This window comes from Dipteris shenzhenensis, chromosome 17 (assembly GCF_047967505.1).
Source record: "Dipteris shenzhenensis isolate YYH24624 ecotype China chromosome 17, Dip_SZ_1.0, whole genome shotgun sequence".
In the NCBI taxonomy this organism is placed as follows: Eukaryota; Viridiplantae; Streptophyta; class Polypodiopsida; order Gleicheniales; family Dipteridaceae; genus Dipteris; species Dipteris shenzhenensis.
In genome coordinates this window covers 17,608,595-17,634,855 of record NC_141612.1, presented here as the reverse complement: position 1 = coordinate 17,634,855, position 26,261 = coordinate 17,608,595, and the positions used below count along the sequence as shown (strand labels likewise).

Sequence of the window (26,261 nt, the reverse complement as noted above, 5' to 3'; positions counted from 1 at the left end):
TTGTTCTTTCGCCTTCGGTTGATCCAATGCGGTGCATTGTTTTACGGAGATTACTTACGATTTCTGCAATCCTAAGTCTGTAATGCGCATCAATTCTTGATTTAGCCTTGTACCTCCGTGGCCCGTGCGACGTGATGCTTGCTCACTTTACTTATTTTCTATCGCTCCTCTTGCACAAAAAAACGGCGGATTTGAAGCCTCTTCTACCAAGATGAAAATTGTCCTCTTTATTACACACCACCGCAGAGCTTTGACGACAATGCGTACACGCTCAAAAGTGTTTTAGGAATCCCAAGTCGTGGGAAACAGAACCACGAAAGTTGGCGCTCGATCAAAAAGCTTGTTCCCATGGTCAAGGGAGAGGTAGCGAGGAACGACTAGTAGCTGCATTTATCTCATTTTATATATGCAGTTCCGGACCTTGTCACTTTTTTTTCCCATCACAAGAAGGGAAAACGTTTACTCCTTACGAGATGGTCTTGCCCTTTGGTGGTACATTCATCTTGCCCCTCGTCGCGACTTTGAGAGGGTCAAGGGTTTGCATATGTCGTGCATTAGCATTGAAGTGGAGTACTTTGTTTGAGCCCAAAATTGGATTGCACTAAAGATGCTGGGAGGGTCCATCGATTGTAGCAACCTTGGTCAAAACCATGTTGACAGGAATCATTTAAAATCTGCACAGTACGTGCAATTCTCAAAATCTAGTACCCTGGATGGAGTGTTCCATATCGCGGAAAAGAGTAATACCGCTACTGCTCTTAACGTGTTTCCACCTCTTCCATCTTTCCATATGTGCCGGCACTCCAGCAGCAATACTGGCAACCAAGAGATTGACTTGAGTTCTTTCGATCTTGATTGGAAAAATCCAGATAATCCATTAGCATACTTAGACGATGACCTGAATGGGGAGCTGATCGCTTTTGATGCAATCGAGGATTTTGCTAAAGATTCTTTTGCTATTTTCAGCTGTTGTCATGATATTGACATCTTGACAGACAGTTCACTGTCATCCTTAAAAATTGATGAATCAAATAAGTCAACTGGGGAAAGAATTTCTTCTGCAAATGCCGAAACGTTTGAGCAGCAAAATGTGCCTCCGGGTTCGGATCCTGCTGGCTTTTCTGATGCTGAAGACTTCCTGCTTACCAGGATGGATAATGGGGCTTCTATGCATGCAGCTGAGACTGTTGCACAATATGCACACGATCCTGTGGAACATGGCATCTTGATGGAGAGCCTCAGTCTTCCACCCTTGTTGCAACAAAGGACCCGCCAATGTGACTGTTGTGAGATATTGCGCTACATAGTCCACACAAATGGTGCATAACTTATCTCCTGGACGCTCAGGGCAAAATCAGAAGGCATGATGGTTACTCAGTTGGAAAAGGGCTTGGGGTTTTAACAGAGCAACATTGATTCCAAGATAGGTCCATAGAATTGTCTCATTTCATAACATGTGTTTTGTTTCGCATTGATGGAATAAATGTATGAGGCCAGGACGTTTGGGGGCATCAAAAGACACTTTTCGATTTTGAGAGTGCTCGTATGAATGCTTGAAAATGGTTGTTTTTAGTAATGAGACGTCTGTCAAGTGTCTAAAGAGAGTTCAGGGCGTAAATGCAACGATGTTCCTTTCCTTTCGGTGTTGTAGTTTCATCAAGCACCTCTTTTGGGCATCAATTTTGCTTGAACTGTGGGTTTTGTAGACCTTGTTTGATGTGAAGTGTTTCAGTACTTCATGCATGATAGATCTATATTTTGTTGCAAAGGCATGATAAGACATGATGCAGGGCTTCAAGACACAAAGCTTGAGATTCATGGATGCAAAGGTCAAAATTACCATGCAGTTCTGCAGACCAGGTTCTGCCTTAATGATGGATGCCCACCAACACTGGAGCAGCAAATGGTCGAGTAAGTCATACATTGCAGTGGTTTGAGAGGAAATTTTAGTGCTAGCAAGTTACTGTTCTAAATCCTCTGCCCTATGCAGATTCCCAGTTGGGAACTCGGAGTATGTCAAGCAATTTTTACTGCAATATAGTCTTTTACGAAGAAAAGAAGGATTTGTGCTGCAGCAGGACTCTCTTTTACGCGGAGCCAATGCTGGCTACAGGATGTGTTCAGCTGAGCGAATGATGACTGCACCTGGCTTTTGCCACATCGAAGAGAATGGTCACTGCTTTGCCTTATCAAACACCAGACTTCTGTTTGAGAATTGCTCCAAAACTGAAGAATCATTGCAATTTACTTCTATCATTTTCAGCTCAATCATTCCTATGTTGTATGCTCTTGTTTTGATCCCCCACAGGCAACCTTTTCGTAGAATTTAGTTATCCACAAATAATTTGTTGTCCCTTTTGTTAGCTGAGGCTCAGGAACTAATGATTGCACTTGTGTTTGTGACCGACTGGCCTGGCTGGCTGACCCGCCAGCTGGTTTACTGGCTGGCTAGCTGCCAGTTGGAGGCTGTGAATGCTGGCTGAACGTGTTCCGAACTACCCCGAGTAATGGCAAGGGGTTGGCCCTGAATGGTGGCAAGAACAATGCCCTGCTGTATGTAGGCCACTGGTTAGCATAGTGTGTGCATTAATCCTGGCCCTCCATGCTTCTTGGTACCCTGGCTTAATCGTTCAAGTAGGAATGGCCTCACATGTAGCTGCTTTTCCACGTCTTGTCACGTTGGTGGTGATGACGTGCTATTTAATGCTAGAAATCAGCAAATTCAATATATGGGAGATCGTCACCACTCTTTCTGGTTCCACCTGAAATTGGAGGTATCGGATGCAACACATGAAATAGTGGTGGGATATTTACAACCACAAAGTTAATAAGTCTGGTGGTAGACACTTTACCTGAATCAAGCGTCATCAATGAATCATGACCAGTGCTGCATATGCCATGGGTTTTTATAGGCCTAGAACAGCCTGTGGATCTAGGGAAGCCACAAAGGCTGCCAAACAACCAGGGGGCAGATCAAGAGCAGCATCATGTAGATTTGGAGCAGAAGCTGTTGAAACGTCAAGGCATGTACCACACTTCGCTTTGATATATAATGTGTAGAACCTGGATCATAAAGAAAGAATGCTGGGTTATCACCAACGTCCCTAGGATTTCAACGTTTTTTGTGGATCAACTTTGCTTTCCTACAACTCCTGCGCTTGCTTTGACTGCTTTCTTTTATACTTCGTGCTAAGCTGGCCTGTCTATCCTTTTCTTCATGTAGGGACGTTCCAAAATGTTGGGGTTTTATCTTTTTACTTCTTGAAAAGGGCTGGTTCTTCCTACGTTTGTGGCTCTCTTGAAGGTTGTCTAGCTTGGTTACCTTGCTGGTTGGAAGTTGTCATGTTTCTTTTTCCCCTTAAGCTAGTCACTTCCCATATTGATGCATCCACAAGCCTTAGCCTTTGCTTCATCCTGGAGCGCTAGATGGGTCATCTCCTTAACGTCTTCTTGCTGCAGATATTCAAGTTGCGATGCAATTACCTATGAAGTCCATTCATAAACTTCCTATTCTGCTCTTCTTGAGCTTTATGTTACAAGGCAATAATTCTGGCTCACGATTACTTGCTGATTTGAATGTGCATTTCTCCCAATTTTATTTTTTTGGAACAATGATGTTGGACTGAATTATCATCTCGTGAAACTGAAGTATACGAGCGTTGTCTCTTCTTCTGCTTCTGTCTCTTGCGTTGCACAATCCAAAAATCATCCCGACCAATATTCTAGCTCCATCTTGAGCTATTAGCTTGTGGGACAACTTCTTGCATAATGTTGTCCTTGTCTCCACTTGTGCCATTCTGGCTTTTTGTTGAGAATTAAGTAGGGGCCTTTTCTTGCACAGGTGTTCCCTTCCTTTGAACCTTCAGTGAAGCAGCTTTTTGTGGAGCACTCTCTTGTGCAACACTCTTCTTTGGTTCGCCTACACCTTGACTAGGAGTTTTGGCCATGATGTCAGCTGATGATACCAATTGGCACGGACTCACAACCTCCAGGGACAGGTGACATCACAGAAATGTGATACCAGTTGCCACAGGAAGGTAACTAATCATCTGGTCGGATGATAATGTATGCATACATGTAACATCTGGATGAGGAACCTTAGCATCGTTGGTGGTGATCACCACCACTGCAAGTAAACAAATGAAGGCTTACACACAGAAGAATCAGTACATGTGTGAAATAAATCAATGATATTGAAATAAAATATATTACCATGAAATCCAATATAAACAATACTGGGATTTATGTTCTTCAGATCCCAGCTCCATTTTCTAAAACAGGGAGTCCTTTTTCCTGCTTTATGTGTACTTGAATGAGAAAAAGTTTTGCTATCAGTTATTATCAGTGAAAAGCCTTAACCTGTAATGCTCAAGAGATGTGGTCTATTACCGGGTCAAGTACTTTTTAATGCTATTTAATAAAAGTGGTCTTTGATGGAGGCATGCATTGCTTATTCTTCCAGATCTTGGTACATGCAATGGACTCGTTGAAGAAAAAGTGGGGTCAGCCCTGCAGATTAATGCTATCAATGTTATTGATGGTGCTGCTAACGATGCATCATCAGTGATACCTCTACAGCCCTTGCGAAGCAGTGCTGCCGCTCAGGTTCCATCGTATCAGCTCCACCTCATCAATTTTATGGCTCGGATCTAGGGGGAGTTGAACTTAATTGTTGTCATCTGTTTAACACTTTAAATGATGAGGTACAGTTGAGAATTGACTGTCCAATCTAGTGATGGTAAATGTTCCAGGTAAATTATGAGACATTCAATTCTTTTACCTTGGTAGATGTGACTTCTGCAGAGAGAGCGCACGGGAAAATTGAAGATGTCTGACTTGGCAAAGCATTTCCATCTTCCCATCAATGCAGCTGCAAAAGAGCTTGGGATCTGCCCCACAGTTCTGAAGAAGATCTGTCGCCGGAATGGGATGCGCCGTTGGCCTCATCGCAAGGTCAGATCTAGCACCATCACTATTAATTTTAAGGAAGCATACTTTTTGAAATCTCAGTACTTGACTAGATGGTTTGCCTCAGTGTGAATCTGATCTGTTGGTAAACCATGTCATCAGCAGATTAAAAGCATTGAAAGAATTATAGCTACATTGGAACAGACCATTGCAGATGGAGCTGGCCAAGGTGATGAAGGCATCCGCATGGAAATAGCTATGCTTCGGAATGAGAGGACACAGTTGTGTGCTGGCCTAATTGGTCAGGCTTGAACTTTTGCTGATGGCCCTACGGTAAGGCCATATCCCAGTTAGCAAACATAATTACAAGACGTGAAGGGAGAAGATATTGAAATAATTGCATGATGTCACATAAGAATTCAAAGATTGTTAATTAGTGTTCAATTGTGGCAACAAAGTAAGTTCTTTTATATGTCCATTGTAGTCTAACATTTACCAAGACACTCCTAAGATTTGTTAAGGACATATCTTGCAGGGCTGTGTCTATTAGTGAAATGATGTATGGTGATGTATGCCCCACAATAGAGTTAAAAACCCATAAGATTGACCATAAGCCAAATTCATTTTATTAAATGAGGCATTAATTATGTTGGCCAAATATATCCAACTATTAAGGGCATGCCCTAATCACCAAGCCCCAGTTACCAATGACAAAGCTAAGTGGTTTGAACCAACGAAGTTAAATTAAAATAGACCAAAATGTTCATTGGAAATATTGAGCAATAGAGGTAGTCGATTTATCAATAAAGTAACTAGGACTCCTTTAGCAACGTTCATGATTATTGTTTTGTTTAAAGTATCTCCTCCTATCCACAAGGAAATTTCGAGGCAGCTCCACATAGCATTGTGTGGGTGCTTAAACATCATTATTGCAGCAAAAGGCTACCTAGAAACACAAAGTCTAACCATGACTTAAACACCCATTAATTACATAAGCATATGCTATTGCATTGTTGCCTTAATGTGCTCTTTGATATTGTCTCCACTACATAAAAAAGATAAAAAATTAGAATGCGCACAATAACCATGACTTTTTAAGGTGTATTTGAAGGGTGAAATTATGTAAAAATAACACAAGGAGAGCCTATTTTCCTTTCAAAGGTACCAACACAAGAAAATTTCTACAAACTACAATTTTGCCAATGCTTTCAAGGACTTGTAATTACAATATACTTGTAGACTAAGATTGTCCTAGGAGCATCAATATGGCTATTACTAATCACAATGTATATGAAGAGGCCTACGCATAAATTGTTAAATTTTTTTTCCATTGTAGGGGAGTGAGAGGTTAATCATAACCCTTTCTTCTCTACATTGGTGGGAATTCTACGTTTAGATGTCATGTGTTTCAAGACCACCCCATGGGTTATCATGCATTAGCAAGAAGTGGGTAAATTGATATGCCATGTAGTTGTACATTAAATGGGAACCCATTCTATTTCCCTTCAAGGGATAAATGCATAGAAAGTTTTTTCATGTTCAATACGATCTTGAATACATCACTCATAGCCTTTTGAAAAGTTATAGGAGCTAAATGACATCACTCTACAAGCGGTCAAATTGAGTATGCTTTATTTACTAGAGCTTAAGTCAAAAACCCAAGTTTGAGTATGTCTAGGTAAACAAAATATCAATCAACCCTATGCCAATCAATTACTATTAACCCTATGTCTATGCCAATTGGTCATGTTATCATCTAGATATGTTACACTATTTCCAAAGTCTCAAGGCCATCGAATCACATCCCAAGGATTAAGGCCACTTAAAGTAAGACTCATACCTAAAGTCTTATCCCTTAAAGCTACATCTTACCACTTGGGCCTAGGTGGTAATGTTGTCTAGTGCCTCCCAACCATTATCTCTTTGGTGAGAACACTAGATGCTTTTAGAAGTATGGACCTGAATCTCGAATGTCATGATTGGTGAATCTCTGCCCATCTACAGTCAATATGGGTGTGGTGTAATAGAAATAATGGAAGAAGATGAATTTTCTTCATCTATCCCACTTTGGATGTATATAACTAGTCTTCGGTATTCTACTACAATTCACTCAGAGGGTGGCCCTCCCAAATCCTTAGCTTGTACTAAGTGAGACCCATACCCTATCTTCTTCCCAACTGAGTCACTAATTTTATCCCTCCCAATTTAGAGACTCCAATCCCATAACCTCCTTCATGTCATTACTAAAAGTCACTACCTCAATGAGAAGAGTTGCTCATGAACCAATTGTAAGAAGATCAGTTATGGCATCCCTCCATTGACCATATGAAATCATAGTGCATAAATAAGGCTCAAAGGGATACATGTGTCCTAAAGAACTAACATCTCCATCGAGTCTCTATGGCACCATTCACCCTTTGATGTAGCTCCTTCCTCCAAGTCTTTGAAGCTATGTCAATCTCCAATAAGTTGCTAGCCCCTCTCAAATGTGGAAATTTTTATGCCCTCTGCTCAAGCTACTGGGGAACTGGGTCCATGCACCCAAGGACCTAGTACTTCATCTATCCCACTATTCCTTGCATGCTCCAACATACTACCCTAGGGCCTATACATTACATAACTCTAACCAAGGGCAACTATTCCAACACCTCTAACTCGTTTGGGCACTAGACCGAGAGCTCTAACCACTTGATTGTCTACCTCGAGGTGCCAGACCAAGGGCTAACTCCTCTTTGCACTATGGGATGGCCCCAGTGAGACCTCCAAGAGGTTTTGCCACACTCTCATCAACACTCACATCAAGCTCCTCATTTGTTGGTGACCCCTTCCATGTCAGAGGTCTTTGAATGTCCATTGGTGCATGTATGGGAAGTGTTGCTCAGATACCCTTTGTCAAACAAAATAAGGGACCTATTTGATCTCTCTCTTCCAAATGCCTTCTCCTTGGATCCTTTCGAATATTATCTCCTTGTGCTCGCTTTTGAATGATGTTTTTCTAAATGCCTCGTCCATGCCTTCTCATACTTGCTCTGAAATTGCCACCACATCAAATAATGTCCCTCAACAACTTTCATTTGCCACCACCAGATCGATAGTCCATAGAAAATTGCCACATGTCATGGTCCCTCAAATTGGGATACCTAGGCTTAGATCCCCAATTTGGATCCTTGCTTCGTGGATGTGTACGCTACCAAATCCTTAAACCTAAATTGTCAAATAAAAATTGGATCCCTGATCCCATAAATCCCTGAACTACACTTGAAACCTAAAATGCTTAAGTTTTGCTTTCCAAAATTTAGACCTAGCTTCTTGTATCTTGCTCCTTTCCCTGATCCTTAACTTCAAACATTATCGGATCCCAAAACACCTCATATACCTGAATAAACAAATACATATTCCAAAAATGATTTTTTGCTCAACCTTTTAGCACCCAAGACTAATATCTAGGTCATTTAATCATATAAGGTTGTTCTTCTTCCATGATTTCAATTAGAATAAACACAATTTCTCTAAGTTGTTTGTTCTCATATCCTCAAGTCTCTCAATGTCCACAAAGTTGATGGTGTTCTCATCTTTTGAAATTACATATGTTTTCATACTAATGATGAACATGACCATATATATATATTTTTGGAACATCGATATGGGTCTTGATAAATGATCTCTTCATTGATTCAATGTTGTAATGGGTGAGTTTTCTCTAATTGATGTTGGCCTGTTATGTAATTGAATGAGATTTATGTCAGCAAGTGGTAATCGGCACCAAGTGGGTGTATAAAACCAAGTACAAGTCCGACGGCACGTTGGATAAGTACAAGGCTCGGCTCATGGCAAAAGGATTCACACAGGTACATGGTTTCGATTATCAGGATACTTTTGCTCCCACAGCTCGACTAACCACAATTCGCAGTGTTTTGGCTTTAGCTGCCCAAGGAAGTTGGCCCATGTTTCAGATGGATGTAAAATCCGCCTTTCTGAATGGAGATCTCACGGAGGAGGTAGATGTGAAACAACCATCAGGTTTTGAGATCCCCAGTTCAGAAGGTAAAGTCTGTAAACTGAAGAAGGCACTTTACGGGCTGAAATAGGCCCCACGAATGTGGTACCAGTGGATTGATGCCTACTTTCTGCAAAATGGGTCCAGGAGGAGCCCATCTGATGCAAATTTGTATATCTTCAGAGAAGGAGGCAGGTGTATGATTGTGGTTCTTTATGTGGATGACCTTGTCATAACAGGGAATCATGAAGAGAAGATCTCGCAGACAAAGCATTTGCTAGGAAGAGAGTTTGAGATGATAGACCTCGGACTGATGCATTTCATCTTGGGATTGAAGTTTGGCAAGAGCCAAAACAGATCTTCATCTCACAGCTAAAGTATGCTGGAGAGATACTGAAGGCATTTGGCATGGCTGAGTGCAAGACAGTTGGCACTCCTATGGAGGTTGACGTGAAGCTCTCAAATGAGGATTCATCACCACTGGTGGACGAAGCGAAGTACAGAAGGCTTGTGGACAGCTTGATTTACTTGTGCAACACGCGATCGGACATCAGCTTTGCGATTGGTGTTCTAAGTAGGTTTTCCAATAAGCCCCGGGAGAACCATTCGAGGGCAGGGATGCGGGTGCTGAAATACATCAAAGGCACACTTGATTATGAAATCACCTATACCAAGGGCAACATCTTAACCGAATTCTGTGACTCGGATTAGGCAGGAGACGTGGACAACAGGAGATCAGTGATAAGTTACTGTTTCTCACTTGGATCTGGAGTTGTGTCATGGGTCAGCAAGAAGCAACCCACAATTGCTCTTTCTTCTACCGAGGCTGAGTACAAATCAGCATGCTTTGCTTCTTGCGAAGCAGTATGGTTGAGGAGGATTTTAGGGGACATGGGTGCAATGCAGAACAAGCCTACACAGTTATCATGTGACAATCAGAGTTGCATGGCGATTGCAAAGAACCCTGTGTTCCACGCTCGCACAAAACACATTGAGATTCAATATCACTTTGTACGCAAGCTCATCATGGATGGAGAGGACGACTTGGTGTACTGTCCGACTCCAGAGAATGCTGCGAACATCTTCAAGACTCTTGGAAGAGACTTGTTGGAGAGGCATCTTCATCGACTTGGCATTGGGCCGAAAAAGTAAGTTCACTTGCGGGTGGACATTGAGGGGAGGTGTTAGATTCTCATTGTCCCCTATTAGGTGTTCACTTCTAACTTTCTGATCTTCCTTGGACTCTACATATTTTTGATTTATAACCTGTACAATTTCTAGCTTGAACTATTTGTGATATATGCTCTTCAATAAAAATGCTAATTATAAATATTCAAGTAATGATGTATCCATTTACATTGCTATGCTTTGAGATATTTCTATGCTTGAGATTACGAATATTCAAGTAATGATATGTCCATTTAGATTGCTATTCTTTGAGATACATTTTCTTTCCCAGCGAAAAGGAACTTTCTATTAGTGCTTGAATTGTTGGCAGCACTATTCTATGCTAAAAGAGTATATTCATGGACTACATTATTTAGCATCCTATATCTTTGATTGAATTGAATTTTGAGCACTAAAAAGCTTGGTGTGTTCTAGACTTCATGAATACTACAACAAAAGTATCCTAAGTTACTTTTGATGTCTTCACACTTTGTCCATTTGACCTAGCATTATGTGTTTCCCCTTGTGTTAGTTTAAAATATATGCATACATGTCTTTCTCATTCCATAATGATTATTATTTGGTAATACTACATCATTTTTCATTTACTTTATTCCACCACCTCTCTTTTTTTTCATATTATTTAAGCTCCTCGATGATACTATTGGCATACTTCAGCAAACATATAAAACAAGAGTGATTTTCATCTTATGCCTCCATCTAGAGCCTATACAGACATGCTATAAATCCAAAATCTATCTCTGGCTTGCCACCTCCCTTCTACCTCATTTTCCTCCTTTAAGTCTCTCTGTTGTCTCATTCCTTCTTTTTCTTGCTTGCCTCCTTTCTACATCTCTTGTATGCTCTTCTTGCCTATCCCCTACGTCTATTCCTTCCCCTTCCTAGCCCAATTCGGGCTGCCAATAAATCATTTCTAGCTAATGTTTCTCTTACGTGTGTTGTCCCTCACATTCAAGCCCATATGCTCTATTCATCCCGTAGACTAGCTTCTAGCAAGGCTTGTGTAAAGCCTTGAACTAGCCTTGCTTCTGTTGTGCTCTAGCTAGGGGTTTTTTAGCTCCTCCAAACCCTTTAAAGGAGTTATTCTACCCTTTTTTTCAATTGCAACCCTCTCTCATGCTTATCTTCATGCTCACACTCTGAATCTCCTCAGGTTTCCCATCGGTACCCTTGATGGCATTTTTGGGATGGTTGAATGCTTCAAGCCCTCCTTCCACTCTTTTCTTTCCTCTTTTCCTCTCTCTTCTCTCCATTTTTCTTTTTTCTTTTGTTCCCTTTTCTTTACCTTCATTCTCTCAGCTAGCAAGTCATGGCTTTTGTTATGACCAAGGGATTTAGATGTAAAAGGTGGCCACTAGGTTTGGACAACAGGGCTTAAATGCTAGTGCCCTTGCCACACTTAGCCATATAGGTCTTCCTCCCTTTAGAGAAAGAATAGTAGGTTTAAAAAACTATTTAAAACCTAGAGTATAAACTAGTAGTGGAGCACATTGTTGGCCTTTCTCCCACACAATGATAGGTTGACCAATAGGCTCGACACTAAGTTTGGGTGAGTCTAGTCTAGGAAGGTGACCACATCTAGGATATTGCCATACATGGGAGGGTTTTTATTTTACTCTAGATTAATTCGTTGCACACCACTCAAGCTTTGGTGGATCAAAATTCAATGTATCTTGAGCTCATCTAGTTCTTTTCATCCCTTGGTACCGGTTTCAAAGTGGATACGATGTGGAGTCAATGCAACATGTACTGAGATGTCCCATTTATGATCTACTTCCCAAGCCTACCCAAGGATAATAGAGCTACATTTCCATTCATTGGGGCCTATTTCAACGCTATTTTATAGACCTTAACATCAACAGCCTCAGTATTCCTTTGAGTGGATGCTTTAAACCGTGTAGGGAAATGAATTCATTATAAACAAATGGGCCACCTATCCAAGGCATGCCATGCTTGGAGCTCCTAGTCCTCTCAACCTTAGGCCTAGTCAATTTGACAACAAGGTAAGCGATGAGAGGTCCCATCCTACCCCCTAAATGAGTGTCTCAAACTTCTTGGCTGGTTTGGGCTAGGGTGGAGGGAGACAAGAGGAAATAGAGTTCCCAAAGAGGAAGAATTTCTTTAATTTTGATTTAGACTGTTCATTCTAGGATTTTATACCAAATCCCCCATCATGGGTTAGTAAGTTTCAAGATTTGTTTTAATGGTTTCTTCAACCCCTAACCTCCAACCACCTTCATCAAACCCCCACTCCCACTTGCTTCCCCTTATACATCAAAACCCCCTCCATCCCCCACTCTTTCTTATCCTTTCCCCCCTTTGCTTCACTTCTCTAATCAATTATTACTCTTATCACATGTAGCACCACTGCACTTCGGGAGTTCGAAAACCCCTTCATTCTTGAATTTGGGATCATTTCATTAGATTTTTGACTCATTGTCTTTGCTTCAACATTTTTCTGACAATGTGTTGGAACTCAAGTTTAAAGCAGCCATTTACAAATCTGTCAGTTCCGGTGGACTCAAGAGGTATTAAAATTTCTGTGTCGCTCATCATTCGCACTCCAGTGGTGTTTACAAATAGATCAGTTTGCTAAAACGTTTTTCAATTCGTGTGTTCGAACCAATGATTGGGACCATGGTTTCTAAAACCGTCTGTTCCATTGCATTCCAAAGGCTTGAAAACCCCTATCTGTCAGCCCTTGTGTGATTCTGTGGAGATTTGGAGAAGATTACAGTGGTTTTGAGGCATCTCAGGTTTTACTTTCAGTAGTGGTTGCTACCTTGAGGCTGTGATTTTGTGCATACCTTATGCAAATCACTTTGGTTGTAGTTTGAGCCATATGTGCTGATTCGTGGTGTGCATTGGATTGTAGTGGATGCTTTAGAGGCCATTTGGATGCATTGCGATCCTTGTTGGATGCATTGATTGGCCCAGATTGCCTTGTTGAATGCTTTATTGATGGGGATGTTTAGCACACAGATGCTATTTTATGTTGAGAGAGAGCTTTGACACATTGCTGTTGATGCACTGATAGTGCTATGCTCTCTTGGATGAGACACTCTTGATTCTTATGCCCATGGACGGTGTTTATGCTTGAGGTATTTGGCTCTTATTGGCATTAGGTTTGCCATTGTTTTGTCATTGCAGGGTGACTTTTTCTTTTGGGCCATATTTGCTAATATGTATGCGTAGTATATGCACATGAGTCATATGCAAGTTTGATGCTTTGAGATTTGAGTTTTTGGTGATATTACCCTCCACTGTGACATACATATTTGGATGCACCTAGTATTTGGTGTGATTCTTTCTTGCAGGCACTAGCATTTGGGATTTTGCTTTATTTGCATCATGGCATCCTCTTCCATGTCTAAAAAGGAGTTTTTCAGCATTAAAAAGTTTGATGGGAAAAACTTTTTTGTGTGGAAAGAGCAGATAAGGGATGTGATTATTCAAAAGAAGTAGATCAAACCCTAATCATCCTCATACATAGCGGCAGGCTTAGCTACAATCCCTTCTAGGAATGAGTTGGATGCATTTTCATCTTGTAGAGTCAGTTTATTTCACAATAGTAAATGAGCAGACTATGGAAGATTTGTGGAAGAAATTATGTGCCACTTATGAGAAGGAAACTACCTCTAATAAAGTTTGTCTCATGAAGAGGTTGTTTGAGCTACAGAAGATGAAGGGGTCTCCATTGCTTCTCACTTGAATGAATTCAATATATTTTCAGCCAACTTCAAGCTCAGAAGCTGAATTTTAATGTGGAGACTAAAGCAATATTCCTCTTGTGTTCATTGCCATCCTCATGGGATACCTTCCAAATAGCTATCAGTAACTCTGCATCTAGTGAAGTATTGAAGTTTGATGATGTTCTAGGTAGGTTGTAGGTTGAGGAGATTAGACGGAATCTATGGATGGCAACAAGCAAGATGCAGCCTTAAATGTGCAAAGGCGAAGATCACAGTTCAGGGGAAAGTCCCAAGAAAGAGGGAAGTCTTGTAGCAAATCCAGGACATCGAACATTGAGTGTTACCATTTGTGGCAATAAGGGCCACATGAAAAAGGATTGCTACCATATGAAAAAAGAGCAAAAGGATAAGAAGAAGAATGCAAATTGGGGTGCAAATAAGAAGGAAGAGAGTCCAAGGGAGGACAAAGGAAAAGTGAAGATCGAGGAGATCAATGCAGTCATTGATAATAGTGACAATGACATACTCTTCATGTCTAGTGTACCTACAACGTTTCTTACCACTTTAGATGATGCATATTCCCAGGGTTAAATTTTGGATTCGGGTGCTTCATTCCATGTTACTCCCTAGAGGGAATGGTTCTAAAAGATAGGTTGTATGCATCTTGGAAATAACTTTGCATGTGACATAGTGGGAGCAGGTGACATAAAGTTTTATTTTGCAAATGGGTCTGCATTTGTTTTGAAAAATGTGAGACATGTGCCTAAGTTGACCAAGAGTCTCACTTTAGTGGGTCAGTTAGATGATGCTAGTTTTTAGACCATCTTTGGTTTGGGAGTTGGAAAATTTAGGACTCTATGCTTTTGGCTATGGCTACCAAGTGTGGGTATCTATATCTCTTACATGTTTCAGGGGTGTCTGATCATGTTGTTGCAATAACTGAGCAGCCAAGTACTTTAGCAGCCAAGTCCTTTGTTGTGGCATTTCAGGTTGGGCCATATGAGACAAAATGGAATGAAACTCTTATATCGTTTGGGTTATGTACTGCATTTGAGTTTTTCTGACTTTGAATTTTGTGAGCATTGTTTCTATGGGAAGCAAACTAAATCAGCCCATAAAAGAAGGGGAAAGAAAGAGCTTGAAAAGCTTGATTTGGTACATTCAGACGTATGTGGTCCCATGCCTACACGGTCATTAGACAGGGTTGAATACTATGTGAGATTCATTGATGATGCAACCAAGAAAGTGTGGGATTATGCTATGGCTGGGAAGAGCGATGTGTTCCAGGTATTTCAAAAATGGTTGGCTTTGGTTGAAAATCAGTTAGGTAGGACGCTTAAAGGCTTACAGACTGACAATGGTGGAGATTATCTCTCTCATGACTTTCAACATTTCTATGATACATGTGGGATCAAGAGGGAGCTCATGTCCCCTCATACTCCAGAGCAAAATCCAATTGCAGGAAAGATGAACCGCACCATTCAAGAAAGATTGCAATGTATGCTTTCCAATGCAAGTTTTTCAAGTGGTTTTTGGGCTAAGGCAATGAAGAATGATGTGCATGTGATCAATAGATCACCTAGTAAGAGTTTGGATGGTGGCATTCCTAAAGAGGCACGGAGTGGCAAGAAGTCTCTTACTCTAATTTGTGTATGTTTGGGTGTGAGGCATATGCACATGTGCCAAAGGAGCTTTAGAAGAAGCTAGATCCAAAGTCTAGGAAATGCATCTTTTTGGGTTATGGTGAAAGTGGAGAGATGGGCTATCATCTCTGGGATCTAGAAGCAAAGAAGATCATAAGAAGCCATGATGTGGTCTTCAATGGGAAGAGGATGCATAAGACAACCATCAAGGATGTGGAAATGAGGAGAATCACTTTTTAGGATGTGAATCCACCTGCAAACGTTGATAGACAACAAGTTGTCCATGCAATGAATGTGCAGCAAATGGTGCCACCAGGTACTCCCATAGGTTATGGTGAAAGTGGAGAGATGGGCTATCATCTTTGGGATCCAGAAGCAAAGAAGATCATAAGAATCCATGATGTCCTCAATGAGAAGAAGATGCATAAGACACCCATCAGGGATGTGGAAATGAGGAGAATCACTTTCTAGGATGTAAATCCACTTGCAAATGTTGATAGACAACAAGCTATCCATGCAATGTGCAGCAAATGGTGCCACCAGGTACTCCCATAGGGACACAATCAAGGTCCTTGACATGTAGTCACGTGGTGTCTAAAATACCTCAATTGAATAATAGAGTAATGGTTGATCATAAGGCATGCTAACAAGAATGGAAGCTAGTAACAAACTTAAATGAAAGAAATCCTATAAAAAGAGGCTATCTAGTAAGTTAAGCAGGAGACAAACTAAGAGAAAAGGAAATAGAGGAAGAATATGAGCGATAAAGCTCCCTCAATTTCAAAGAGGATGCTACTAGTTCTGACCTTTAGAGTAATGATGATTCCGATCAAGTCATTTTTTATGGGATATGGTCAAACATAGAGATGGATGTAAGGGAGTACAAACTAGTTTTAAGAGGATCCTAATAAGGGATACATAAACTCAGAACAACCTATCCTTTCCACCAGAGTATGATGATTCCAATCATGTCATTTTCTATGGGATATGGTCAAACATAGAGATGGATGTAAGGGAGTCCAAACTAGTTTTAAGAGGATCTTAATGAGGGACACATAAACTGACAACAACCTATCCTTTCCACCATGAATTGCAATCCAAAAATTTTAATTTGATTTGAGGATAGTCTAGTGGGTGGTTAGGTTATATTGAACCATAGAAAATATAGAGAACCAACCCACAAAATCCTAATTTTATAGTTTAGTTGGGACATTTCATCTTTGCAAGTTTGGTTATGGGGACAAATATATACCACAATCAAGTCTTCTTGTGAAGAATAAAAACACATATTGTTAGAGGTCAATATCTTGTGAAGCCAGGAGCTAGTCTCCTTAATGGGTCAAAGGGGCTAAGTTGACAACGAGTAACAAGGGGACAGGGTGAGGTGGGAGGAGGAGGAGTTGGGACAAGGAGGAGGAGGAGGAGAGGAGATTTGGAAGGAGGAGAGAGGAAAAGGTGGAGAAGGGAGAAGGAGGAGGCGGAGAAGGGAAAAGGGAGTTGGGAGGAGGAGAAGTGAGAGAGGATTAGCGAGGCAGAGAAGGAGGAGGAGGGAGAACAAGGATATGGGTTGCATTTGGATGAGGGCATGGTACAACAACTCGAAAGTGTGAGAGACCTTGGTCACAAGGATATGAAGAACATAAAGACTTGAAGTGAATTGAACACTGAGCCTCAAAAAGTAGGAGATTATTTTCCATTCAAAGGTATTTATACATGTTCTCGAGTTTTTGTCTCCACACAAAATGTAGGTCACAACATAGTGTATGACAAGGTCTCCACACAAAATGTAGGATACAATGGAAATTGTATGTCAAGGTTCTCTACACAAAGTGTAAGTCACAACACAACATGTATGACAAGGTCTCTACACAAAGTATATTACACCCCTCAAAGTGTAGAGTTTCGTCTCTCTCTCTCTCTCTCCCTACTTTTACTCATTCTATCTTAAGATCCGCACACACACACACACAATGATCTCATGTTGGTTGCTCTTGATGGTGCTATTGACCCTTGTTGTCACAAGGTTACAACTCTTCTAAATCAATCTGTATACCAATCCAATGATGTAGTAAAAATTGTGTGTTGCTATTTTCTTCACCCAAATGTTTGGTAGAGGTGTCATTGGTGTCTAAGTTGTCAAACTTGTTGTGGGTTATCTCATTATAGTGCTCGAACTCCATAGAGTTTTGGTTCAAAGTCCAAAAAGCCTATTTGTACCATTTTTTCAAATAGATAGATGTATTGCCCTTCAAATGATATGATGCGTTGAAAGAGGTGACTTGTAATCAGAGCATCTATAGTCATTTGGATTGAAGCTCAGTATGGGTAGATGGTGATCACTTGTTGGGGAAACTACTAGGATTTTAATAGTTCTTGATTTTATTTGAAACGATTCTTGACGGTTGGATCATGGCTTCCATGGTTTTGTAAGTATGTATTGGGATTGTCCATTCTTCCTTGGAGTATTTTTCAATTTTGGGCTAGTTAGGAGGTGCGTTGTATTGTGTATGCTTGCATTCCAATTATGTCATTGCAAAACCACATCAAATTAGGGATGCATTCTGGATGAAATTGATGCTACGAGGTCTAACATATAATTCTTTGAAATTTTGTCTCTTGCAACAATCAGGTTTCAACTTTTATTTGTTCTTGATAGCTTTAGTGATTTGGTATTGGCAGATGTTCATAGGAATGCTTGTGATGTCCCATCCTCCTCTCTTTATGTCTATGTATTTCTTCCAAAAGTCACTGATGGGAATTTTGGGCATTGGTATTCTTTTGGTTTGTTCTAAAAATCTCTTTTTTGAATTGGTTATTGGTCAAATCATAAAGCTAGTCCAACAAGGAATCATTGTAGCTCAACCTGTTGGAAATCTTTTTCTTTGTTTTTTTGGCTAACAAAGGTATTTATATATCTGGAGAAATTTATTTTCCATGTAGTTTCTATCATAAATTTTTCTTGGCATTATGAGGAGCTACCATAACCTATCATACAACACATATGTTCTATATGTTACTATAATTACTAGCATCATCTCATTAAAGAGAACAACTTATAACAAAAAGTGAATATCAACTAGTGCTCACGTCCCAACTTGATGGTCATGCATGTGGTGCTACAAATGATCCTACAGATGGTCTTGCACCTCGTTTAGCAACTGAGTTTACTTTTCATTACACTTTAGTGCCTCTTGCATCATCCCTTTACTTTCCTATTAAACCATATCATGAAGGTTTCTTCAGTATTAATGATAACATTATTAAATTGAAAAATATTTCTAGCAATCTACATGAACAAATTGCATGTGCTCTAATGTAGCTCCAATATATTCCTATTTGGGTTTAAAGACATCCACAAGCAAAATTTCTTTCCCAATGATGGGCTCTCTGAGTTGAATTTGTAATATGTTCCAGGTTATTCTAGCATGTGGGCAAGTAATAAATAGTTGGAAATCATCTTCCTTGTGTCTGTGGCATCTTTTTCATTTGCCATCACTCTTCCCAAAAATTTACCCTCTAGATTTAGACTATTATTCTTAACGTAGAATCAATAAGAGAATACTAGACATTTTCTCAAGAACGTCTGTATGTCAAAGCCATAGGAATCTTGCTTTCCAACAGTAGATCTTATCTTGTAGCTTCATCTTTGGGCTAGAACCTTGTTGCCTTCTTTTGTCCTAAAAAGGGGAGTTGGTATAAAGAAGAAATAGGGGCTTCCTACCCAACTATATTTCTTCATGTAGACTAGACATGTGCCTCCTTTACAATGAAACATACCACTCCAAATTTTGAGCTTGCAAATCACTAGAGGATATTCTGGATTGGATAGACTAAACTCTCTCCCTGTCTATAGCCATATATTCCATCTGAATTTATCCCCAACCCATAACTAATTGTAGACTTGTCTTAAACAAGACACTGGCATTCAGGAACTCAATGTCATTTAGAATCGAGGTGGCAGGCATGTGGTATGGGGGAGTGGAGCATGCAAGAATGATTGCATACAAGAAGTTGTGCAAAAGGCATTGGAAAAAAGGTATATACTATAAGGATGATTGATCATGGCTAAGATGGCAAACACATAGTCAAACCCTTTAAAGGGAGGGTGATGGTAACTCAAAGGAGGCTAGATCCTAAAAAGCCTCAGCCTAAGAAAGCTGACAATGGAAGAGATTAGAACAACTTGAGTGCAAAGATGATGAAGTAGCCAAAGAGGTGAAAAAGGCTACGATGAAGTCTCCAAGACTTGTAGAGAATGGTTCTTTGAGTGTATTCTATGCGCTGTTGCACAAGAGAGGAAGAGTGAGAGGCACACTCAAAAGAGGCAGAGTGAGAGGAAGGTGTCATCACACTCAAAGAACTATCATGCAACTATTAGTAATTTTTACTTGGCTTCGATCCTCTTGTCTATAATGTAGCTTGATACTTCTTTTATATGGAATTATTGTATTTCTTAAACATTCATACATCCTTATACACCTTCACAACCATGTTGCAGCAACCATTGAGGACGTTGGCACCTAGTTCCCAAATTTCCCCTATGCAACCTTTGGCAACACTTCGTACTTAGAGTAGGCAACTCATTGTATGATTGAGGAAAGTGATTGAGGAAAAAAGACTAGATGCATATGGCAATCATGATGGGACGATCGTAAAAGAGTGATGTAGGTTGGGTGGAGTGAGAACTGGAAGCTTTAGCTATATAAGAGCACAATTCTGAGTTGAGTGCATGAGGTTTCATGCTATCAAGGTATGATCTGAGTAAATTTTTTGGATTCGTGTCCTGATTATAGCAATTGACTTTCATATCAAGACATAAAAATCATCTCACTACTTTAAGGCTAACGAAGTGACTGCTAACGCAGCAATCTTGAACTCGTTGCTTTACAAGCAATGGAATGAGTCCTGACCCTCTGTGACATAATGCTAGCCGCTTATTTATGCCTAACACAATGATAATGACTACCACAGCTTCCTAACATGATGACCTACTAATGCCATGACAAAGCAATAAGGGCAACGCATTGACTCCGAACTTCTTGTGCTATTGATTGTGTGAGAGAAGTCTCTCATTTATAGAGTGGGAGAGAGGGTGTCCTAGATCATAGGCATCTCCCCTACATCAAAGGCAATCAGTTCTACATCATAGGGACTGGCACCTCTCTCCTCAAGAGGGCGCCTTGTACTGCATCACCACCTATGTCATGGTCCTAGACACCTCATAGCACTAAGTGTGCTATACTACACACACACACACACAAACATGTGACTGCTAGATGCACACATGCACCTTAGAGCAAGCCCTTGATCTCAAATATCCCAACACTGAGATGAGGCAGGATGGAATGGCATGAACTAGCATCTGAGAGACAAAAAGTAACATTAACAACCAAATTCCTAGAGCAAGAGTGGATGGTGGCATAAGACAATGAGGAGCATTAGGTACAAGGAGACTTGGCACTGGGTTATGTTAGGAAGAGATGCATTAGAGTATTGCATTGAGACCAGATGCAAACCAACCCCAACTATTTTTTGACCATGGTAGGCCAAGGACCATAGGTAAAGACCACAAGCAACCACCAGTGAGCTACAAGGAGACAATGATGCTGAGGCTACATCATTAGAAGATGAAGGTGAAGGTGAAGGCTCCACTATACCAATTACTCAAATTGTGAATATGAGCTAGAGTATGCATCAAGCTATAAGTGAGGCTGCTCAAAGAGGCAAGAACTGAACATACCAAGAAGTCTAGAGTCAAGACGCATAATGACCAAGAGCATAGGTCTTGCAAGGCATCCAGTTCTTCCCAATCCCTGGGTAGTTCCTCTCCTAACACCTGGCTCATTGGAGTGATTCATGGTGGAAGTGGTTGACCCAGTATAGGTGGAGGTTATCGGAGGTTTTGAGCCTTGAATTGCCCTTGGTTGGCAGTGGCTCCTTGTATAGCTAACTGGCATGAATTTGATAGAGTTGGTGGTGCAGGCAATGTAAGAGGTGGCCTTTGTTGATACATCAACTAGGGCATGACCTTAGGATAATGACGCTATGAAGTACCATGATTTCCCCTTTGTGCACAATGAGCGCAATCGTGGGGACTTAACTCTTCATAAACCCCATATAGCACCTGTGAGCAAGCATGTATTGAAAATACCCCTAATCTTGCATTTTGACATTTTCTCGTGTAATGATAAACCTCCTCTTACATGTATACATTTTTCAATCTTGAAATTTAGACACCCATCCATAAATCTACGCATATAAATTACACTAATTTGCTTTATTATAAATCCCCTCATACATGTATGGCATGTAAGTCCTTGTATTAAAAGAGTACCCCTGTGTGCACTAACATGCTGTGTTACATGTTTTTTGAGTGATAACCCCCCCCCCCCCCCCCCTCTCTCCACCCCAAAGAGCACAATAGAGTGTAGGCCTTGCCTTAAGGTGAGGGCACTCATTGGTGGGATGATTCCCAGTGCATATTCCACACCACACATTCTTGCGCCTTGGGAATAGGTGAGGATTGCTAGGGGTCTCCTTGGCCATTTCCTCCTGTGATTGTTGGCTCAATTGATTTCAGAGGTTGGTAGCCAGTTCCTCCATATTCATGCCCTTAGCGGGTGGGGTTGTCTCCTTAGCTTCACCCAAGTTGGCGGTCTTCAAGGTTCAAGAAAGATCGATCATGCATATGTGTCCCATAGATTGCAACCCGTCAAGAATGCTGCCTGTCAAAAGCTATTGAAATTAGAAGCACATGGTGTGGAAAGATGATTGGACGTTATCAAAGTTACGAGTACATGATCAGATATGATGTAGGCTCGTCGAAATCCCATGTGGCAGCTTTTTCATTCTTTATTCATTGCTCGCACGAGGATGCTTGCTTGCCTGTGCAATCCGATATGCTAGGTCAAGGAACAATACACCTTTAGATAGATTTTCAATAGGCTTTTGTAGCCATATCATCTTGAAGTTGATAGATGGACGTTGAAAGTAGATCATGTGCCTAGGGTGAGAGACCCCTGCCTAGACCAAGTGGCAAAGATTTGTGGGTGAGAGATAGTTACATACTACCGTCCAGCTTGTGCGAGTTTGGGTTGCTTTTGAGTTCAAGCCCTAGAGGTAGCTCAGGACCTCATTTTGGTCACCTCATATGGAGCATCATTTGGCACTGAATAAAACGAACAATGTAATATAAATGTTTATAAAGAAAGAGACTACTGAGGCTTGAGGTCAGGTTACCCCACCATCTCGATGGCACATCCTCTCGCCCTTGGTCAGCCATTTGCCCAACTGTTTGTGGATGAAGGTGTTCACATAGCCCGGTTGTACATTCTAGCCCAAGCTGACCTCAAGAAACAACTCACGGCAAACTTTCGAGGATTCTCATCTGCCTTTGGACCCTTGGCCAATCCTCCAACTCTAGATGTGAGAGACCAATGACATTGTGCACACTCATCAACCTCCTTGTAAGTATGTGTAGTTGGGATGATTTGGCGGGTGGGTTGTGTGAACTACTATGCGGTTGGACTTGGTTTCACGGGTGTTTTTCAGGAAAACAAGGCTACGTGCTAAGCAAGCGCCCATTCATCTGAACCCAACCTTATCAATTGCCAATACTCCTTGAAATTCTTGTGGTTTCAATTCTTATAGGGAGCCTAGCTTAGCATCAACCCAATTAGGGAACTCAGCACTGAGCTCACATTCAGCACATGGACCATCCCAGGTTGGTATTTCTAGCTCAAAAGACTCCATGAGCTTTGAAGGAGAGCTGGGTGAAAACCCAAACCTTGGAGCCTTAATGGCTCCTAATTCTAGCTCTTTTCAACCTCATTTCCCCCACTCTTTCTACCATAGCATTTCATATTTGAGAAGCTTTTTCCAATATGATGGGGAGGTTTGGGCTGTCAGACCCTACAGAGATGGTGAATCCATTTGCCATGCAAAACAGAGTGCGAGCGGAGCTGCAAGGCCCACTTGAACCAACTATGATGGAGGACATGTGGAGTGCACCAACTCTCACCATACTTGCAATGTGTACTATGTCACTGCATGTACGCTTCTATGAGGGAGGACCCTCATTCAATTGAGCCTAGGATACTAGTTGAACTATCGGCCACAAGATCCAGTGGTGAAGATGAATGAGCAAAATGAATCAAGAGAGGGTAGAACATCGGCTTCCTAACCCCCTTTATATCCCACTTTGGGAAAGCAGCTTAGAACGTACTCCCTATCCGGCATCTCAAGGTGATTGTTAGGAGAGTCGCTCTTATTGGGAGGTTTTGTGTTGCTCTCTTCTTCCTCTTTGTCGCTAGGAGAGTCGCTCTTATTGGGAGGTTTTGTGTTGCTCTCTTCTTCCTCTTTGTCACATTGAGGCTTGTAAGCCATGAGGATGGGATTGTGTGTACACTCCTCCCTTCACCACCACCACCTTGCTCTTTGATTTTGTTTTGCTCTATTGCTCTTTGTGCCATTGAGCTTGAGGCTTGTGAGCCATGAGGATGGGATTGTGTGTACACTCCTCCCTTCACCACTACCACCTTGCTCTTTGATTTTGCTTTGCTCTCTTGCTCTTTGTGCCATTGAGCCTGAGGCTTGTGAGCCATGAGGATGGGATTGTGTGTACCCACCACCACAAGCACCACCATCTTGGACCATCTTGGACTCTGCCGTCTTCCTCGGGCACACATGTGCACGATCTTATCTTTCTGCTCGAGGTGAGTGACGGGAGAGTCTTTAGAATTGGGAGGTTTGGTGATGGTGTCTTGGTATGTGTCCCATTGAGGCTTGGGAGCCGGGAGGAGGGGATTGTGTGTACACTACAACCACCACCACCACCACCATCACCACGTTGCTCTGTGATTTTGTTTTGCTCTCTTGCTCTTTGTACCATTGAGGGTTGTGAAGCCATGAGGATGGGCTTGTGTGTACCCTCCTCCCTTCACCACCACCACCTTGGACCATCCTGGTCTTCTTCCTCATCTGCCTTCTTCCCTTGTTTGCCTTCCCCCCCTTTCCCCTCCCTCTCAACCCTCCCTTTCTCCCCCCATTCCTCCTCCAAATCCCTTCCCCCCATCCTCTCCTCCATTGCCCCTCGTGATATCGTCATCGATTTCGGTAAATTCAAGGGTAGCAAAATGGGCACCCTGCCTTCCAACTACCTCCGTTGGCTCACTCGGGAGCTTCCCCAAGGACGATTCCATGTCTGGGCAGAGTACGCAGAAGAGGTTCTGCAAGACCCCTACTACAGAGATCGCCTGGAATGGGAGGCCATCGAGAAGCTTGTTGTCAAAGGGGACGTTAAGCGAGGGATGCCCCCTTTCGGTGATGCTAGCGTTTTGGGTTCAATGGAGGCCCTTGGATGGAACTTGCAGGACAAAGTCGGTTGGAGGCTGGTGAATCTGTCTCACCTGGGAACGACTTGTGGAGGCAGAATACCCAGAAAGGAGGTCGATGTGTCAACGATATCCGCGAAGAAGCGTGCAACAAGAAAATCTGTGAAGACCGGTAATCGGGCGGGTTCAGATTCGCTAAGCTTGCGCGAAGAGCTTGAACGTCGTCGGCAGCAGAGAAAAGAGCTTACCCTACCTCTGTTAAGGATTAGACCCAAAACGAAAGCTACTGCCATGTTTCCTGGCCGTGATGTTATGCTTCGTAAAGTAAATGAACATTCGGACCAATGAAAACATAACGTCTCCTCCGTACACTTTTTGCAGAGCTTAAACATCACAAACCATTGACTCTTTTAACCGGGAAAAACCAAGATTTGCCTCTGGGGTACAGTTGCATGCAATGTTGCAAGAACTTACCAGGAAAGTCTCCTCATTGACCCTGTTGTGTGGCATGTTGATGTTGCGGTTAGTCTTGATTTGTGTCTTGATTTCATTGCCGTAAGAAGTTATCAGGAGTTCAATTAAGGCTGAAAGCCATTGAACTTCCGCTGCTATTAGCATTGCTTGGCTCTATATTTTAATGTTTTGGGTTAAGCATCAGAAGCTTAGAGAGCATTCCAAGGGGGGGATCACCGAGTCCCTAAGCCTTCGATAAAGCAATAACTCTAAAGACACTGATTAATCCCAGATCTGCTGGGACATTCCTTGCTAGGTGTTTTGCTTGCCTCGTGTTGCATTGATGGGGCTACAGGGCCAGCGTCTGGTGACAGGGAGTGGCAGGGTCACGACTCCTAGTACGTTATTCAAAGTTTTAGTGTTTACTGATATTGTCTCGTGAACTTGTCATACATCACTGTGCGCTGGAAGCTTGCATGCACTGGCATCTGGCGCACGTGGACAAAGACCTGGACCCATTAACTCTACAAAAGCACTTGTTCTTCTGAGTAGGGCTAAATTGATTGGAAAGTGTGGATCGACAGCACTATTTATGTCGTTTTCCTTTGGAAGGTATTACATGTTATCTATTGGACTCGAAAGCCAGTCATGCAAGGTATTTTGTCTATCTCATTCTCTTCTGTAGGTGGATCAATGATCGAAAGGGATTCTTTGCGTGGAATAGGTTGTGCAATGCCTCATTATTCTGTTTTGGGAGAAGCATGTTTGGTACATTTACAATCGAATCTCAGCTAAAGCTTTCGTAAGGTGAGCATCAGAGAGAGCAGGGCCTTTGGGAATAAAGGGACAGCGTCTAAATAGAAGCCTTTCATATGTTATATTAAGAACCTGAATGCAAAAGATAAATGGGTTTTCTAGAATAGTCTGGTTTTCTGAACCTCAGAAGAATCATGTTAAGAGCAGGGAGATTAGGTTTATTTAAAGCTGGAAGGGTTCCGTGGATATGGAGAATCTAGGTATTGCGTGAGACACCACTGTAGGAAAGTCG

At 41.7% G+C, this 26,261-nt stretch overlaps 2 protein-coding genes across 3 annotated transcripts; both read left to right on the top strand.

Moving 5' to 3' along the window:
- On the top strand, positions 1 to 5,557 carry LOC147891775 (uncharacterized). Of its 2 annotated transcripts, XM_087388944.1 has the most exons (6): positions 1 to 1,319; positions 1,791 to 1,911; positions 1,991 to 2,172; positions 4,463 to 4,605; positions 4,804 to 4,953; positions 5,074 to 5,557. In XM_087388944.1, the coding sequence occupies exons 1-6, from the start codon at positions 608 to 610 to the stop codon at positions 5,218 to 5,220; spliced, it is 1,455 nt and encodes a 484-aa protein (XP_087245070.1). In that variant the 5' UTR covers positions 1 to 607; the 3' UTR covers positions 5,221 to 5,557. The 2 variants fall into 2 exon arrangements, 1 of the variants encoding a protein (XP_087245070.1); XR_015542517.1 differs by lacking the exon at positions 5,074 to 5,557 and having other exon boundaries at positions 4,463 to 4,703; positions 4,804 to 4,931.
- Positions 5,558 to 24,177: 18,620 nt separating this feature from the next.
- On the top strand, positions 24,178 to 25,777 carry LOC147891774 (golgin family A protein). Its single transcript, XM_087388707.1, has one exon. The coding sequence runs from the start codon at positions 24,335 to 24,337 to the stop codon at positions 25,106 to 25,108; it is 774 nt and encodes a 257-aa protein (XP_087244833.1). The 5' UTR covers positions 24,178 to 24,334; the 3' UTR covers positions 25,109 to 25,777.
- Positions 25,778 to 26,261: the final 484 nt, after the last annotated feature.

Bases quoted from the DNA above. Each gene is read 5' to 3' on its own strand.
- LOC147891775 (XM_087388944.1), top strand. From the start codon at position 608: ATGCTGGGAGGGTCCATCGATTGTAGCAACCTTGGTCAAAACCATGTT. The intron at 2,173-4,462 runs GTCACTGCTTTG...TTATTCTTCCAG, and splicing joins TTGCCACATCGAAGAGAATG to ATCTTGGTACATGCAATGGA. The intron at 4,606-4,803 runs GTTCCATCGTAT...TGACTTCTGCAG, and splicing joins GAAGCAGTGCTGCCGCTCAG to AGAGAGCGCACGGGAAAATT.
- LOC147891774 (XM_087388707.1), top strand. From the start codon at position 24,335: ATGAGGATGGGCTTGTGTGTACCCTCCTCCCTTCACCACCACCACCTT.